Source organism: Petromyzon marinus, chromosome 44, assembly GCF_048934315.1.
Source record: "Petromyzon marinus isolate PM22_M1 ecotype Great Lakes invasive population chromosome 44, UKy_Petmar_22M1.pri1.0, whole genome shotgun sequence".
NCBI classification, from domain to species: domain Eukaryota; kingdom Metazoa; phylum Chordata; class Hyperoartia; order Petromyzontiformes; family Petromyzontidae; genus Petromyzon; species Petromyzon marinus.
Window position 1 is genome coordinate 9190187 of NC_133710.1, and position 14585 is coordinate 9204771.

Below are 14585 nucleotides of genomic sequence, written 5' to 3' on the forward strand. Positions count from 1 at the left end.
CCAAAGAGTATGTAAATTCCACGTTCCTGTCAGGTGGTGCTTATTATGCTCACCACGGAGGAGAGAGGAGGGGAAATATTGTGACTCCTGTTATCGTGAAAAAGCCACAGATGATTTGAACGATATTGTTTGGCCACGCAAGAGCATGCCAGTGGGATAGAATAGAAAGTGCTGCCAGTAACTCAATGCAGCGTGCTATTGAGCTGCTGAAAACCTGGTCCCCAAATACCCCCCCTGCCCCCCCCCACCCATAGAAGTGCCTGTGGCTTTGGGGAGATGAGCACGGGTAGGTTGAGGGTAAATCCCTGGAGTAGGAAGTGGCCTCAGAATTCCAGTTGGCTGAAGAGTGGAGTAAGCCTGGTGCTTCGCAAAGCATGATTTCTTTTCACAAGGGTGACTCAAAGCAGGAATTCAGCCAGTGATGGTGGCAGAAGAGCTATAAGTCGGACTGGGTAACTGTGCAAATGACAGACCCAAAATCCCCCAAACAGATGAAATGCACTTAACATATTGTTGGACTTCTTTCGCACCATACGTAGCTAACCGTGTGTAGCCAACCGTGCCAACCGCATTGCATGTAGTCAACCGTGCTGATGGCACCGTACATAACCAACCTTGCTAATTGCACCATACATAGCCAACCGTGCCAATCGCACCATACATAGCCAACCGTGCTAATAGCACCGTACATAGCCAACCGTGCCAATTGCACCATACGTAGCCAACCGTGCGTAGCCAACCGTGCTAATAGCACCGTACATAGCCAACCGTGCCAATCGCACCATACATAGCCAACCGTGCTAATAGCACCGTACATAGCCAACCGTGCCAATTGCACCATACGTAGCCAACTGTGCGTAGCCAACCGTGCCAATCGCACCATACATAGCCAACCGTGCTAATAGCACCGTACATAGCCAACCGTGCCAATTGCACCATACGTAGCCAACTGTGCGTAGCCAACCGTGCTAATCGCACCGTACATAGCCAACCGTGCCAATTGCACCATACGTAGCCAACCGTGCTAAACACACCATGCGTAGCCAACTGTGCCTATCGCACTGCATGTAGTCAACCGTGCTAATGGAACCGTACGTAACTAACCGTGCTAATCGCACCGTACATAGCCAACCGTGCCAATTGCACTGCACGTAACCAACGGTGCCAATCACACCATACGTTGCCAATCGTGCTAATCGCACCATACGTAACCAACCATGCACCGTACGTAACCAACCATCCCAATTGCACCTTACGTAGCCACCTGTGCTAATCACACCGTACGTAGCCAACCGTACTAATCGCACCGTACGTAGCCAACCATGATTATGGCACCGTGCATAACCAACCGTGCTAATCGCACCGCACGTAGCCAGCCATACTTAAGAGGGGGGAAAAAGCTCGAACGGAGTTGGGGCAGGAATTCTATCTGGGGCATCAAATGACAGGTGGGTGAAGTGAACAACAGAACAGAGGCCGGTAGAGAGGAGAAAGGTCGACAAAGGATCAGATGGCAGAAAGGAGATGAGAAGATTTGGAGGAGTGCACTGGATGGAGATGGCAAGAGATCGTGAAAGATCGAAGACACTGTCAGAGGAAACCCTTTGCCAAGCAATGGGATGTTAACGACTAAGGACGAAATAAATCAATCAAAATCATTCGCACTCCATTTGTGAATAATACGAGTTTCTGGAAATATATTCTGCCCATAAATAAGAGGAGTGACGAATAATCGGATCACGGGTAAGTGACTGCAGTGGCGAAAATCTAGATAAAGAGTGCCTAATCTATTTTTGTTACGTGTATACGCTTGTCCAAGAGACCTCTTCCTCGACTGCTCGAGCAGTGCCGATAAATGAACCGTCAATTATTTTTTAACGATTCAATAACCGCATTGAACTCCACAAAACTGGGTTCAATTCCTGACCAAGAAAAACAGAACTCTAAAACTGATATCTAAATGAATATGGCTTGGGGCAACGGCCCTTTTTTCATTGCACAGCAGAGAGAATATCTGCGATGAAGAAAGGTCACCTATGTTTTTTTTTTCCTTTAAGGGCAGTGTTATTTACGAACATGTTGAGTTTTTGCTATTTGTCAATAACAAAAAAAATCTAAATCTCAACCAAAATGAGATGCATTTAAAGTGTTTTACCCCCGCAACCCCCCACACCATCCTACTACAGGGCACGTATTTCAGTTAATATTCATCACTGACCTCAAGCATCTGACAAGGTTGCATACCTCACCTGCACATTCCCATCACGCACAAATATGAGCGAAAATCAAAACGCTGAGGAGGTGGGTAGTCTCCGGGTGAGTTCACATGGAATGAATGTCTATTCGACTGAATGAATAAAGAACGAGGCATGTGCGTGGCGGGGGGCAGGGACAGTGGGCGAGGGGGGGCTGGGGAGGGTGGGGGGGGCAGGGGGGGCGGGGGGGCAGGAGGGGTGGCAGGGGGGTGGCGCTGTGCGGCAATGGACCGTCTGCGTCTCCTCCTGGCACTTGAGTTGTAGGTCGGACAGCATGGCCTCCAGCTTGGCTCTCTGCTGCTCCAACTCTCCGAGCCGCTCCTGAGCGCCCTGGTTCTGGCTCTGCATCTCCTGCAGGGTGTTGGTCTCCCTGTCCAGCTCCCCCTGCATGTCCTGCAAGCGCAGGGAGGGACGCAGACACCCCAGCGTTAGAGGCAGGAACAGGAACGCGGAAGCAACGCTTTTGGATGCTGGGGGATCATTCCTCAGCGAATGCATTTCAAAATATGAATATTTATTTATACTGGAGGAATCCGATTAGCTATACGGCTCTTTTTCAGAACGTTATAACAACCAATACAAAAACACAGAGTGCAAAGTATAGGAAAGATAAACAAACCATTTCAAAAATATTTACAAATCAAATAAACTATTTTTATCTTAACAGGTAAAGCCCACTGAGCCATTAGCATCCTTTTCAGAAGCAACCTAGCTATCACAGATGACAGCTCAACAAAGTGGCTTATCACGTGGAAATTTATAGCAGCAAAATAATAAAAATAATATAGATGCATAAATCTTGACTTAAAGCTTTCGTGACTGCCAGAATTCATATTCTATAGTTTTTTGTTATTTTCTTTGAAACTATCTACGTGACTTTACCGAAAGACCCAAATAATCTAGATGCATAAAATTTTGATTTAAAGCTTTCGTGACTCCAGTAATTCATATTCTTAGCTCTTTCAGTAAAGTCACATTGAAGGGAAACAATAAAATAATAAAATATATATAAATATGAAATACATAATATATTTTTATTATTTTATTGTTTCCCTTCAACGTGACTTTACCGAAAGAGCTAAGAATAATATAGATGCATGTATATAAATTATTATTAATACATGTTTTCAGTGGTTACTGGAATGCACTACAGATGGGACCTGTGAACTTTGTCATGGAAAACAGGAATTCCACTGTACCACATTTATATTATATCTACGCAACTGCTGGCTGCTGACTCGGTACTGAGCCTAACATTCGTGCACTCTTGTGACACTGAAGTTTCTGTCAGCATCATAGTCAATCAGCATTTGCGGGCATGTTGAAGTTGAGTAAAAACATGGACTCAATAAAAAACTGGATTTATGTCCAAAAAAAGTCTGTGGGCATATCTTAGCTGTGCCTAAAAAAATATTGAGGGTGTCTGGATACCCACGGAACCTACAGTGACTGTGCCCCTGGGAATCCGAGGGTTTCAGGAGTGGCTGAATTCGAGGATGCTAGCTCGTTCACCACCATAGGTGGAATGGCGAGTACACATGTTAAACGATGTATAGTGGGGCTGGCTTGCAGGCAAGTAACAATTCCTCCACTCAACCCAATGATCCTGCAAGTTATCAGACTGGGGCATAGTTCCATTTAAGTAGGGGGTGAATCAAACAATGAAAACTATCGAAATTATCTTCTTGTTTCATGGCTTATCTGTTTAATAAAAAACAAACACGGGATTATTCCAATGCATACACACCTCATCTATTCGCACGCGTCATATCATTCTACACGGGTGGAAATAAATTGGACTTCGTTCATTAAACAACAAAAATCCACACAAAATAACTCATTCTTTACCTATACTAATAGCCACCATAATTGGCTACTGCTGAACTAACCTCTAGTGACCTCCTGGCCTATTCCGACCTTTACCCTACTTTATGACCTCATGTCACCGCTACTGCTGCAACTCCCTCCCCTTCACCAAGTGCAAGGCGAGTGTGTTATGGTGTCTCTCCTCATATCCTTCACCTCGTGTCTCTCCTCGTCTCTTTCCCCATATCTCTTTTCCCTTGAGTCTCATTATCAGTCTCTCCTCCAGTCGATCTCTCATGTTTCTCTATTCCTGTGTCTCTCTCTCTCCCGGACTCTCTTAACATGTCTCTCCTCGTGTCCCAATCACAATTTCCATTTCGTTTAAGTCTGGGGCGCCATGGTTGCGAGATGTTAACTACCTCGTCTGGTATACAGGAGGTCGTGGGTTCGATCCCGACCCTGACGATGCATATATATTTAGAGTTTGCATCTTCTCCCCGTGGCCGCGTGGATTTTTGTCCGAGTCCTCTGGCCTTTCCTTCCTTAGCTATACAATTTCCACATGATGAGCCACTTCATTGGAATATAATTTGCGGCCAGGTTGCTTCTGAAAGGAGAGATATACAGCTCAGTGGGCTTTAACTGGTAAAATAAAAAAAAAGTTCATAGTTTCATAGCTGCGCCTTCCGTCTCTGCATCCAGGTGCCTGTTATCTGGTCACCTCATATCTCTCTCTGTCTCTCTCCATGCCACTCTGTCCTCATGTCTCTCTCACTTTGCATCCATCTCTCTCCCCACCTCTGGCTAATCTCTGGTGCCTCTCCATGTTGCATCTCGCTCTCTCACCAAGCGCATCTCGCTCTCTCACCAATAATTTATATATTCTGTGCCGTTAACTGTATTAAATTGTGCCAGTTCTAAATTGAGCTTGTCTGTGTGTGAATTTGTATGTTGTGTTGTGTTGTTGTGTGTTTTGCGCGATTGTATTTGCGCCTGCATATTTATGGCTGCGTGTGCATGTACGCCCTGAGAACGATTGTTTAAGGGTGCTTTATAAATGTAAATTATTATTATTATTACGCGTGTGTGTGCGTAAATGTGCGCAGCCATCTATGAGTTATTGCGTGCGTATGCGCTTCTATTTGCATGCTCCTATTTGCGCGCGTGCATTTATTTGGCGTGTCTGCGTGTTTTGCAATCAAATATTTGAAAAAACTGGAATATTAAATTCAAGAAAAGGCACATTCTGCCTAGTTTGTTCTGCGTTGCTTGCCCCATTAGCCTACAGGTAACCATCATAAATGAGCAAAAAACATTTGCTGGAAAGATTCGATGCATGTATTACAAGCATTGCCATCTATTATAGCCACTGCAAGGCTGCACCTTTACCTGTATATATATACATAAGGCAAAGCCAAGAAAAACTGCCAATGCACACGCATGTATGCATAAAGAAAAATATACATTTGAAGTTAATTTCCAATTAAATTTACCAACTATTTTAAAAAGTAACAATTTGGATGTAATTTAATTCACACGTAAGGTAATGACAACTGTTATCGCCAACAAAGGAACACATTGTACAGCTGGTGTTTCCTATTACATTAAAACAAAAACATTCCATTTACATGTTAAACAGCAGCAGCAGAGCATGTACTTGAGTCCAGACAGGTGTCTGCTGCTGTAATGTTGTGTTCCACTCCCCGTGTACCCCTTCTCTATTAACCCTTTGCCATTCTGATGACATACACGCGTACATTACTGGAATGGAATCGGAATAAAAACTGAAGTAAAATAACCAAATACAACTTTATCGGTAAGTCTTCAGGCCGGAAGGCATTCTGAGGCTCCAACAAGGCCAAGCGGGAGGGGCGTGTGGCACACTTTGGCGTCAGCTATCGTAGAGTGTGGTGGTCGAGTTGCTACAGTTCTCTGCGGTGAGTACAATGTCTTTACAAACGATGGCGCTACGCCTATCTAAATTAAATTAACGCTGCACCGGTTGCACGTTCCGAGATTCAGCGGTGAACGGGACACCCGTCCTGCAAACTTGCAGACGTCTTGGAAAGGGTTAAAAAAAAAGCTGCCCCCTTCAAAAGCCTTCCCAGACTATTTTGTTTGTTAAAGATCAAGATGACATCGTGGCCCAAAGCCGTTGATGTCACCGCACCGCGCCAAAGCTTGCCACCTTCCGGCAGATACTGCAGCTGCTGCACTGAAGCCATGCGACCTCCCAGTTCTGCTCCGAGTCTCCCAACCATCTCGTCTTCGTCGTCCCCTTGTTCACCACTCACGGAGACCACTCCAGTGTTGCTGTCTGGTCATCCATTAATAAAGTCTGCAGAACTACGCAAAAAATTGCACTTGTGTTTATCAACCTTTGATGTACGGCAGGGGGCAGCGGTGGTGCAGCGTTTAGCGCACTTCACTACAAATCCAGCGACCCAAGTTAAAATATCAGCCACATCTAATATGAGCGGTTAGTGATATCTGAACCGGTACTGGGAGCCCACTTTACCTACCCCCACTTGACCAGTTTAGAAAAAATATGGTCAAGCAACTCAAGGGGCTGAGGCAGCTGAGATGCGTCAGGAGATGGCAGAGCTTCTGCACTCAATGAGCCGAATCTGTCTGTGGTTTGAATCCATCTGCATGGAGCTTTGAGTAGTGTCATCTCATGATGTGTATGGGGTTTCTCCGAGTGCTCCGGCATCCTCCCACATGCTAGAAAATAATTTCTAGGTAAAAAAAAAATAGCTTTATTATTATATATCCACTTCCTTGCCAATGAATACACTAACAGAGGAGACTAAACATATTTGCTCCATGGGCATCGATAGACGCAAGTGAACACTCACTCACTGCGCAATCATAGTACCTGCACCTCATTGGTTTGGTATCTGATGGCCTCTTCCTTCTCGCGGATGTCCTGCTCCAAGGAAGCTTTTTCTCTGATTGCACAACAGGTAAAAGAGAAACAAACATAGCGTGCATCATAATCCATCCACAAGTACAATAAGTTCACATCATCAGCAGCATGATCGTGTTATTACAATGGTTTGGAGGCCACATTGGTGGATTTACTAGGCATGGATCCATCAATTTAAACCAGTGCTAGCGATAACAAGGTGTTAACTTGTTCGTGGGAGAATCGCTTAAGTCAGTACATATTTGCGTTAAAAAAACAATCAATTCTAACACCTTTGCCAATCCACACGAACCAGTGTGGCGAAGTATGGTCAAACACAGCTGCATGACTGACCCAGAATGGGCAGACCTTTATCCAGAAATGTATTCACAAAGGCGTACAAAATATGATTATTACTACTACGATTATTATTGTATTTTCATTAGAGTATTATTATTGTTTTTGAAAGCGATCTGGACTCGATCCCATCTGGCGGAACACCTCGCTGCCAACAAACTGCCTTTGTTCCCTCTATTACCATTTTAAAATAATTAATCTTGTTTTTTTTTATCTGAGTCCCACCATTAATTATCTGGCGAAACACCTCTGTAAATAAAAATTTTTTAATTAGTATAATTTACACCATCTGTTTAAATGCATTTTAACCATATAAGGATTGTTTTGGACTGAAATCTAATTACACATTTTCTAATGCATCAGATATGTCTAGTGCATCCGTTTATTTTTCAGAGGAAAAAAAACTATTCCTGCTGGGTATTTTTTTCCAAATGTGAATGATTACATGGCCACAGTATAAATGGACAAACGGGTAAGGAAAATTGCCTTCAGAAAAATATATATACAATATACCATCCGGCCTGCTTTTACAAAACATGAGATTCCATCACATTCAGAGATGATTATACAGCGACACGATAGGGTAGACATAACAGCGTATTCAATTATAGGCACACAGTGGCCCATTACAAAATTATGTGGAATTCCACATGAACTCATGAAGACGTGCTTTTGTAGATTTCTTCAAAGGGAGGACGTTGAAAAGCAACGACACAAATCGAAATTCCTCGCATCCTTCCCACGATGAAGGTTTTCATTTCAACGCATCATCAAATGCAAGCGTATGCACACTGTGACCGTTTCCATATGAATGGGAGATAGACCTCAGATGCGTGAAGGCGGCAAGGTGGACATTGATTCTGGGGTTTGAAAATCCCTGGCTTAGATGTTATTGTATTTAGAGAGCAGTGTTCCTCAACTCCAGCCCTTGCGACCCCCACCACCGTAGTGCTCTTCTTTGTGATGAGCAACATTTTCTAGTTCAAGCTTCACGTTAAAGCCTCTGCTCGCCGCACACAGCCGATGACTAGTAATCGCGGGAAGGTGTGGGGGTGGAGACAGGTCATGGGCAACAACAACAAAAAAACGCTGTAGAGTACGGTACATCGTCGCATATCTGACTCGCCGGAGAGTGAGGCACGTGCGGGATATGTGGAAAGGCTGGATGTGTGAACATTTATCGACAATGACATTTGCACAATCGCGCACAAAGAGGTTAATGGACAAAAAATTCAGTGTAAATTGCTTCAGACGTGAGAAGATGCTTTACAAGTAAGCGAATGCCATGCAGGACGAAAGAACATTACCGGGTGTGAAAAGTTTTGGATTTTTGAACATCCACAGAGAATGACAGTTACACTGCTGCACAAGACACTGCAGCGGGCGTGTGGGCGGCGAATATTTCATTGCGGATATGTGACGACGAGGATGCGCAACGCTGTGCTGTGATAGCAAATTTGGGTTAATAATAGGGTTTTTCCCCTTTTTTCTGGCAACAAAACTGAAACCTTTTTACGAGGATTCATGTCTGCATTAACCACAATACCTGCAGTCAAAATGCAAACAAAAAACATACTATGATAATATATGCATTGTCCTTGAAACTGATTGGTCCACACCAAGGGACGGCTTTCTTTTGAGCCTCGACCCAATTGCGTACGCCTTTTAGCGTCATCTGGTCGAGCACCAATTGGGTCGAGGCTCAAAAGAAAGCCGTCCCTTGGTGTGGACCAATCAGTTTCAAGGACAATGCATATATTATCATAGTATGTTTTTTGTTTGCATTTTGACTGCAGGTATTGTGGTTAATGCAGACATGAATCCTTGTAAAAAAAGGTTTCAGTTTTGTTGCCAGAAAAAAGGGTAAAAACCCTATTATTACATTTTGGTACTGGCAAAAGGAGGTCTAATGATGCAAATTTGGGTTGTTGTTTGTTCATGTTGCTGCCGGTGCAATGGTTGCGACGAGAGTCACGTGGCGGCCTGCGTGTGCTACCGCTGTAGCTCGGTGATCTCTGCGCTGATGGCGTCCAGTTCCTTGATGGCGGAGAAGTCGGCCGATCCCACGCCACTTGCGCCGTCCTGAAGAACGCACGCATGGAAAGAACACGCGAGCAATGACGCCCGCAGAACTAACGCCTCTTTGCCACCGTACGACTGAGCTGCGCCAGGGAGGTGACGAGTCAGCCCCGTGTGTGTCAGGGGAGGAGCCAGGTCGATTTTATCCACTCCGGTAGCAGTGGCGCGCCGCCGACATCGTGCGCAATCAACGAGTCGAGATGCACGTAGATGACGCGGTCAGGCTGCCTCCTCACAGCATACTGACTGACGTCACAAAACGACACCGTGTCCTTACAGAGTACAGGCACTCCTCTACTTACGAACATTCGACTTACGAACTTTCAGAGATACGAACAAACCTGTCCGTATATGTCCAGTTGCCTGTTCGGACCGAGAGTCGTAGGTTCAACGGCCGTGCAATAGATGGTGGTGGTCACATTTACATCAACAGAACATGAAGAACCAGTGGCATCTACATCTAAAGGAGATTATACAACTTTTCAAACCATTCCCGTGTTTAGTGTAGACGTCGTACAACATGTTTGGAATTGACAGGAGTAAAGATGGACTCATGAACAAATCGACTTACGAACAGACCTCTTACGAACAGTAGAGTCCCTGTACTGACATCACTCACACAATGAACACATCATTAGCCCCACCCCGGGCCCTGCTTTGCCACAAGTAAGATTCCAATGTCCAGCTTTAGATCACCAACCGTACCCGTCAAGGCCCAACGCTAATGCGGCTCATAAGTGCCAGTGGAAAAGGGGATAAAAGGAGGCCGTCCAAGTGTGTACGAGCACCTTGTCCCATCATCGCCTGACGTCAACTCACCTCGTCTATCAACAGCCACCTCTTATTTTATTGGGGTGCTACGGTGGCTAGGAAATGTTAACTACCTCGCCTGGTATACAGGAGGTCGTGGGTTCGAACCCGACCCTGACGCTTGCTGTATATTTGGAGTTTGCATGTTCTCCCCGTGTTAACGTGGATTTTTCTGTGGTTCCTCCAGTTTTTCCCTCCACATTTAAAAACGTGAGTTTAGAGTAATTGGCTGCTGCTATAAATTTCGCCATGATAGGCCACTTTGTTGAGCTATAATTTTTGATAGCCAGGTCGCTTCTGAAAAAGAGCGATACAGCTAAGTGGGGCCTTACCTAGTAAAAAAATATAATTAAATAGTATCGCTTCAAGTAAAACGTTGCCGCAACAGCAGCAATGGTGAAGCTCAGGCCGATGAATATTTTACCACCATCGTCAATTAACTAGGACTACCGTGTAAAAAAACAAAACAAGCTTTTAGCTTCCGGTAATCTCCCTCTTTCAGACAAGCGTAACGTGTCAATTTAAAATAAGGCCCATTGCCCAAATATTAGCTTGTTATGCGCTTTAAAAAGTAGTGTTGGTTAACTACCACATTGTAATCAACGTCTTTTTTTCCAGTCTATCCACTTTTAACTTTTTTTTACGTCTTTTAAATGCAAAGTTATTGCAGCGTGCGTCAACGCGAGTACAAGAGTTCGTTTATATAATTTAAGAATCGAGTCTGATGGAGCGGCGAACTCAAAGACTATTATTGGCGCGAACTGTAAATGCCATGGAAATGGTGCGATGTCTTTGAGCTTCAAGATAATTAATTGGGTTTTCGAGAACATTTATAACTTGGGAATGTTGAAATCAAGCATCGGGGTATTTCCTGTTCGCTGTTGTTTACCCAGAAAAAAGTGCTACAAATTCCAGACTCCTGTAAGCAGGCACTACACCTGGAGGAAGACAAAAAATCGGATTCAATAAACTGGCTCACATATATGTCTCTGTCCAAGAAAGGAAAATAAAATATAAAGGTGCAGCCCGGCAATTTCTTGCTCATGCCACTGGTGGCAAAAGGGCCTCCACCATAGGGAGCTCAATAAAGCCTCCATAGATGGTATTTTGGCCTACTCTTCCACAATGGCCAGACGTGTTAAAAGAGGTAGTAGTACCCACACTTTACCCCACCACGCGTGCCATGCTGATCGACAAACTGTGGTGTAACCCAATTACACTGCCGATTGGACAGAGGCGGGGGGGTGAAATTGTGAAACTTGCGGTAATGTTTTTACTGCCATGCCAGGAGATAGAACCAGACACCTCTGGATTGCAAATCCAGTGTGCTCAGCATTACACCGCGTACGTACGGATGTATGTTGAACTTCTTTCGCACCGTACATAGCCCACCGTGCTAATCGGAGGCGTGGCATGCAGGTATGTTGAACTTCTTTCGCACCGGATGTAGCCAAGCATGCTAACCGGAGGTGCGGCATCACCAAGCACGTACACTGGGGTGCCAATCAAAACTCAAGTTCGTTATTTTACAAGGTCATACCTAAAGGTTTCATTTGTTTTGCCTGTTAAAACTGAAACCACTGACGGTTTAAAGACAACCGCTCAATATTTACTGGGTGCTCAACGCAGTTGAAAAATGCACGACAGTCATTGACGTGCAAAGAAGACGAGGCGGACGGGAAGCTGTAGATATGAAGAGAGCAGAAAGGCATTCTCCGCTGTTGACTTTTAAACGAAAAGTAAGAAATTCAGAGGAATATGTGATCCGGGAAAACTGAAACTTCCCTTTCCCACATGCATATTGAGTGGGCATCCCTAGCACACAGCCAGTGAGTTTCCTTAGAATGAGCCATACTCTATTCAAAGCTGTGTTGCAAGGTGAGCCAAAGAGGGCACCTGTGAATTTTTGGTGTTTCTGGTCCATCAGAAAGCCAAATATAAAAAGAGCTGTAATTCAGTTGCCACAGTGGCGAGATGTTAACTAACTCGCCTGGTATATGGAAGGCCGTAGGTTCGATCCTGACTCTGTTGCCTGCTGTATATTTGGAGTTTGCATGTTCTCCCTGCAGTCGCACGAATTTTTCTCCGGGTTCTCTGGTTTTTCCCTCCACATTTAAAAACACGCGTTTAGAGTTTTCGGCTGCTCGAAATATCCAAATAAGCCACTTCGTTGAGATATCAATTGGGAAAATAAATTTGTTTAGTTTACAAGACACTCGACGGATTCCGCGAACCAGGCTCGCTGCTTCATGTCGCACCCGATTGCAAATTTCCGTGAAGAGCCACTTGTCACTCTCACGCGCCATCCGTTCACGCCAAACACGTGGTCCTGTTGAGCGAGGTCGCTCACCGGAGAACCCGCAACACCCGGCAGCCCGAAACCAGGAGCGGCGGCGCGTGTCCCCTTCCCTCCAGTCTATTGTCACACATTACATTTACTGCACCTTATTTCCAGAACATTAACAAAGAAAGAAAATCAATGCTACAGTGAATTCTCTCTCTCTCTCTCTTTGTTGTCCGACACCATTATTGGGGCGGTCTGAACGGCGGCAAATGCTTCAGTTGTCAATGTCCTAGGTTACTGAAATTCATCTTAAACATGCCCTTACTTAGGGACTAAACCGTGCAAATCTGACCTCTTAACTACGACTGATATAGCAATTAACTAGTGCACTGCTTTCTGTGTTAAGGTCTAGTGGCAGCAGAAAAGTGTTATTAAAATTAACTTACAGTGGGCAAACTAATGATTGCACTGTACGAATACATTCCAAAACCTGTGCTTCGCAATTGACCGGTGTGGAGAAGCATGGTCAATTAACCCCCACCGACCCACAAGGCAAGAGGAGGCACTCATCCAGCAGTAGATTTACAAAACTGCCGTGCACGTACCCTTTACAATTTCCAATTAGATTGTTTTTTTTTTTATAACACCGTTGCAGTGGGCAACTCAAAAAGTGTTAAAAAGTGCCGTTCAATTATTAATTATAATTGCCCTTTTCTACAGTTCAGCAATTGTCGGACGCCAAGCGTTATTCCTACCCACTAAGCTCGCGGCCACGACTTCCTCAATTAAAACCATTCCGGAGCTCTGATTAAGAGCCGCAATTCTTCCTTCAGCCCCGACAAAGATCAGCTCACACCTCCCCAAGTTAATTTGCACGCTTGCCAGGCCACCTATGACACATGCGACCCCACTTTCTCAACGACGCGAGAGCGCAGCAAGCAAGTGGGAATGGCTGAATCTAACACGTGAGCTATCCGTCCTTGAACATCGAGGGGGACTGTCACAGAGATCACGAAAGATTCTCGAGGAAGACTTTGTCCCCTTTTGTTGACTGGTCTCGATTTCGGCGGCAACGTGGCGCAGTGGTTAACACTCATGCCTCATAGCGAGAAGGGCACGGGTTCAACTCCCGACTCGGGCGCTTTAGCGCGTGACGTTTTTAGCATGTTCTCTGATCCGCGTCGGTTTCTTTCAGGTCCTCCGGCTTCCTCCCCACAAGTTCAAGGTAAAGTCGTAGACAACTTAATCAAGTTTTATTTGTTTAGCCGTGTAATATTATACTGGTATTGTCCATACATCCCGATGACGCACGAAGCAACATCATCCCCTACTGCATGAGGATGGGACCCCTGCTGACAAGGCTCTTGAGACTCAGTGAGACGTTCCGCGGAGAACAAGAATAGATAAAATAGTCCCTTACCCGCACTTTGTACTTTCCGCCCGCCACTATTTCCTTCCTCTTGTCTATCTTTTCCGTATGCTTCCCCTTTTTCTTGCTTTCCTATTGTTTCCTACATCATGCCCAGGTGGGGGGGGGGGGGGGGAGGTCTCTATTGTTCCGCTTGTTTATGCTGGTTGTTCGCAAAGCTGCGTTCCGTGCTTTCCCTGTGCTTGCGTTTGTTGATGTTTGTTAACTTTTAAATATAAAGAAAGGAAGTGGTGGTGGTGAAGGGGGGGGGGTTATGTCCTACCGTGGTGGAGACCCCGCGCTCTGAGGGGGGCATCATGTCGGCGTTCAGCGTCACCGGAGGGTCCACGCCCTTGCTCACTTTCTGCGTGATAAGGTACATGGCCAGTGCGAACTGGTCCTGCGTCAGCTTGCCCTGCTGCCTCGTGTCCGCAAGGGCCCTGCAGGCGCAACACGCAATAAGCACGGTTGACTACGTAAGGTGTGAAAGAGTTCAACGTACATACATACATGCAATTGTAAAAAAATGGGTCCCGTAGATAACACACAATTAGTTACATAAAAAATTACAGCTTTTGCTCTTCGATGTTTTCGGGTTGTGCTGCGTGTTGTTCGGTATAATGACAATAACAATTAGACATTTAAAAAAAGACGCGATGATGTTTAAAAACATCTCTT

The 14585-nt window shown here is 45.1% G+C and overlaps 1 protein-coding gene across 6 annotated transcripts in view; it reads right to left on the minus strand.

Annotated features, from left to right (window-relative positions):
• The window catches only part of EPS15L1 (epidermal growth factor receptor pathway substrate 15 like 1), a 114222-nt gene that overhangs the window by 66539 nt on the left and 33098 nt on the right, over positions 1 to 14585 (minus strand). For 5 of the 6 annotated variants that reach the window (XM_032970730.2, XM_032970731.2, XM_032970733.2 and 2 more), the window contains exons 11-14: positions 14191 to 14347; positions 9323 to 9408; positions 6940 to 7012; positions 2487 to 2648 (exon numbers count right to left, since the gene is read on the minus strand). In XM_032970730.2, coding sequence (XP_032826621.1) covers positions 2487 to 2648; positions 6940 to 7012; positions 9323 to 9408; positions 14191 to 14347 — 478 coding nt within the window. The remainder of the gene's footprint in view (positions 1 to 2486; positions 2649 to 6939; positions 7013 to 9322; positions 9409 to 14190; positions 14348 to 14585) is intronic. The other variant, XM_032970732.2, reaches the window with a different exon arrangement.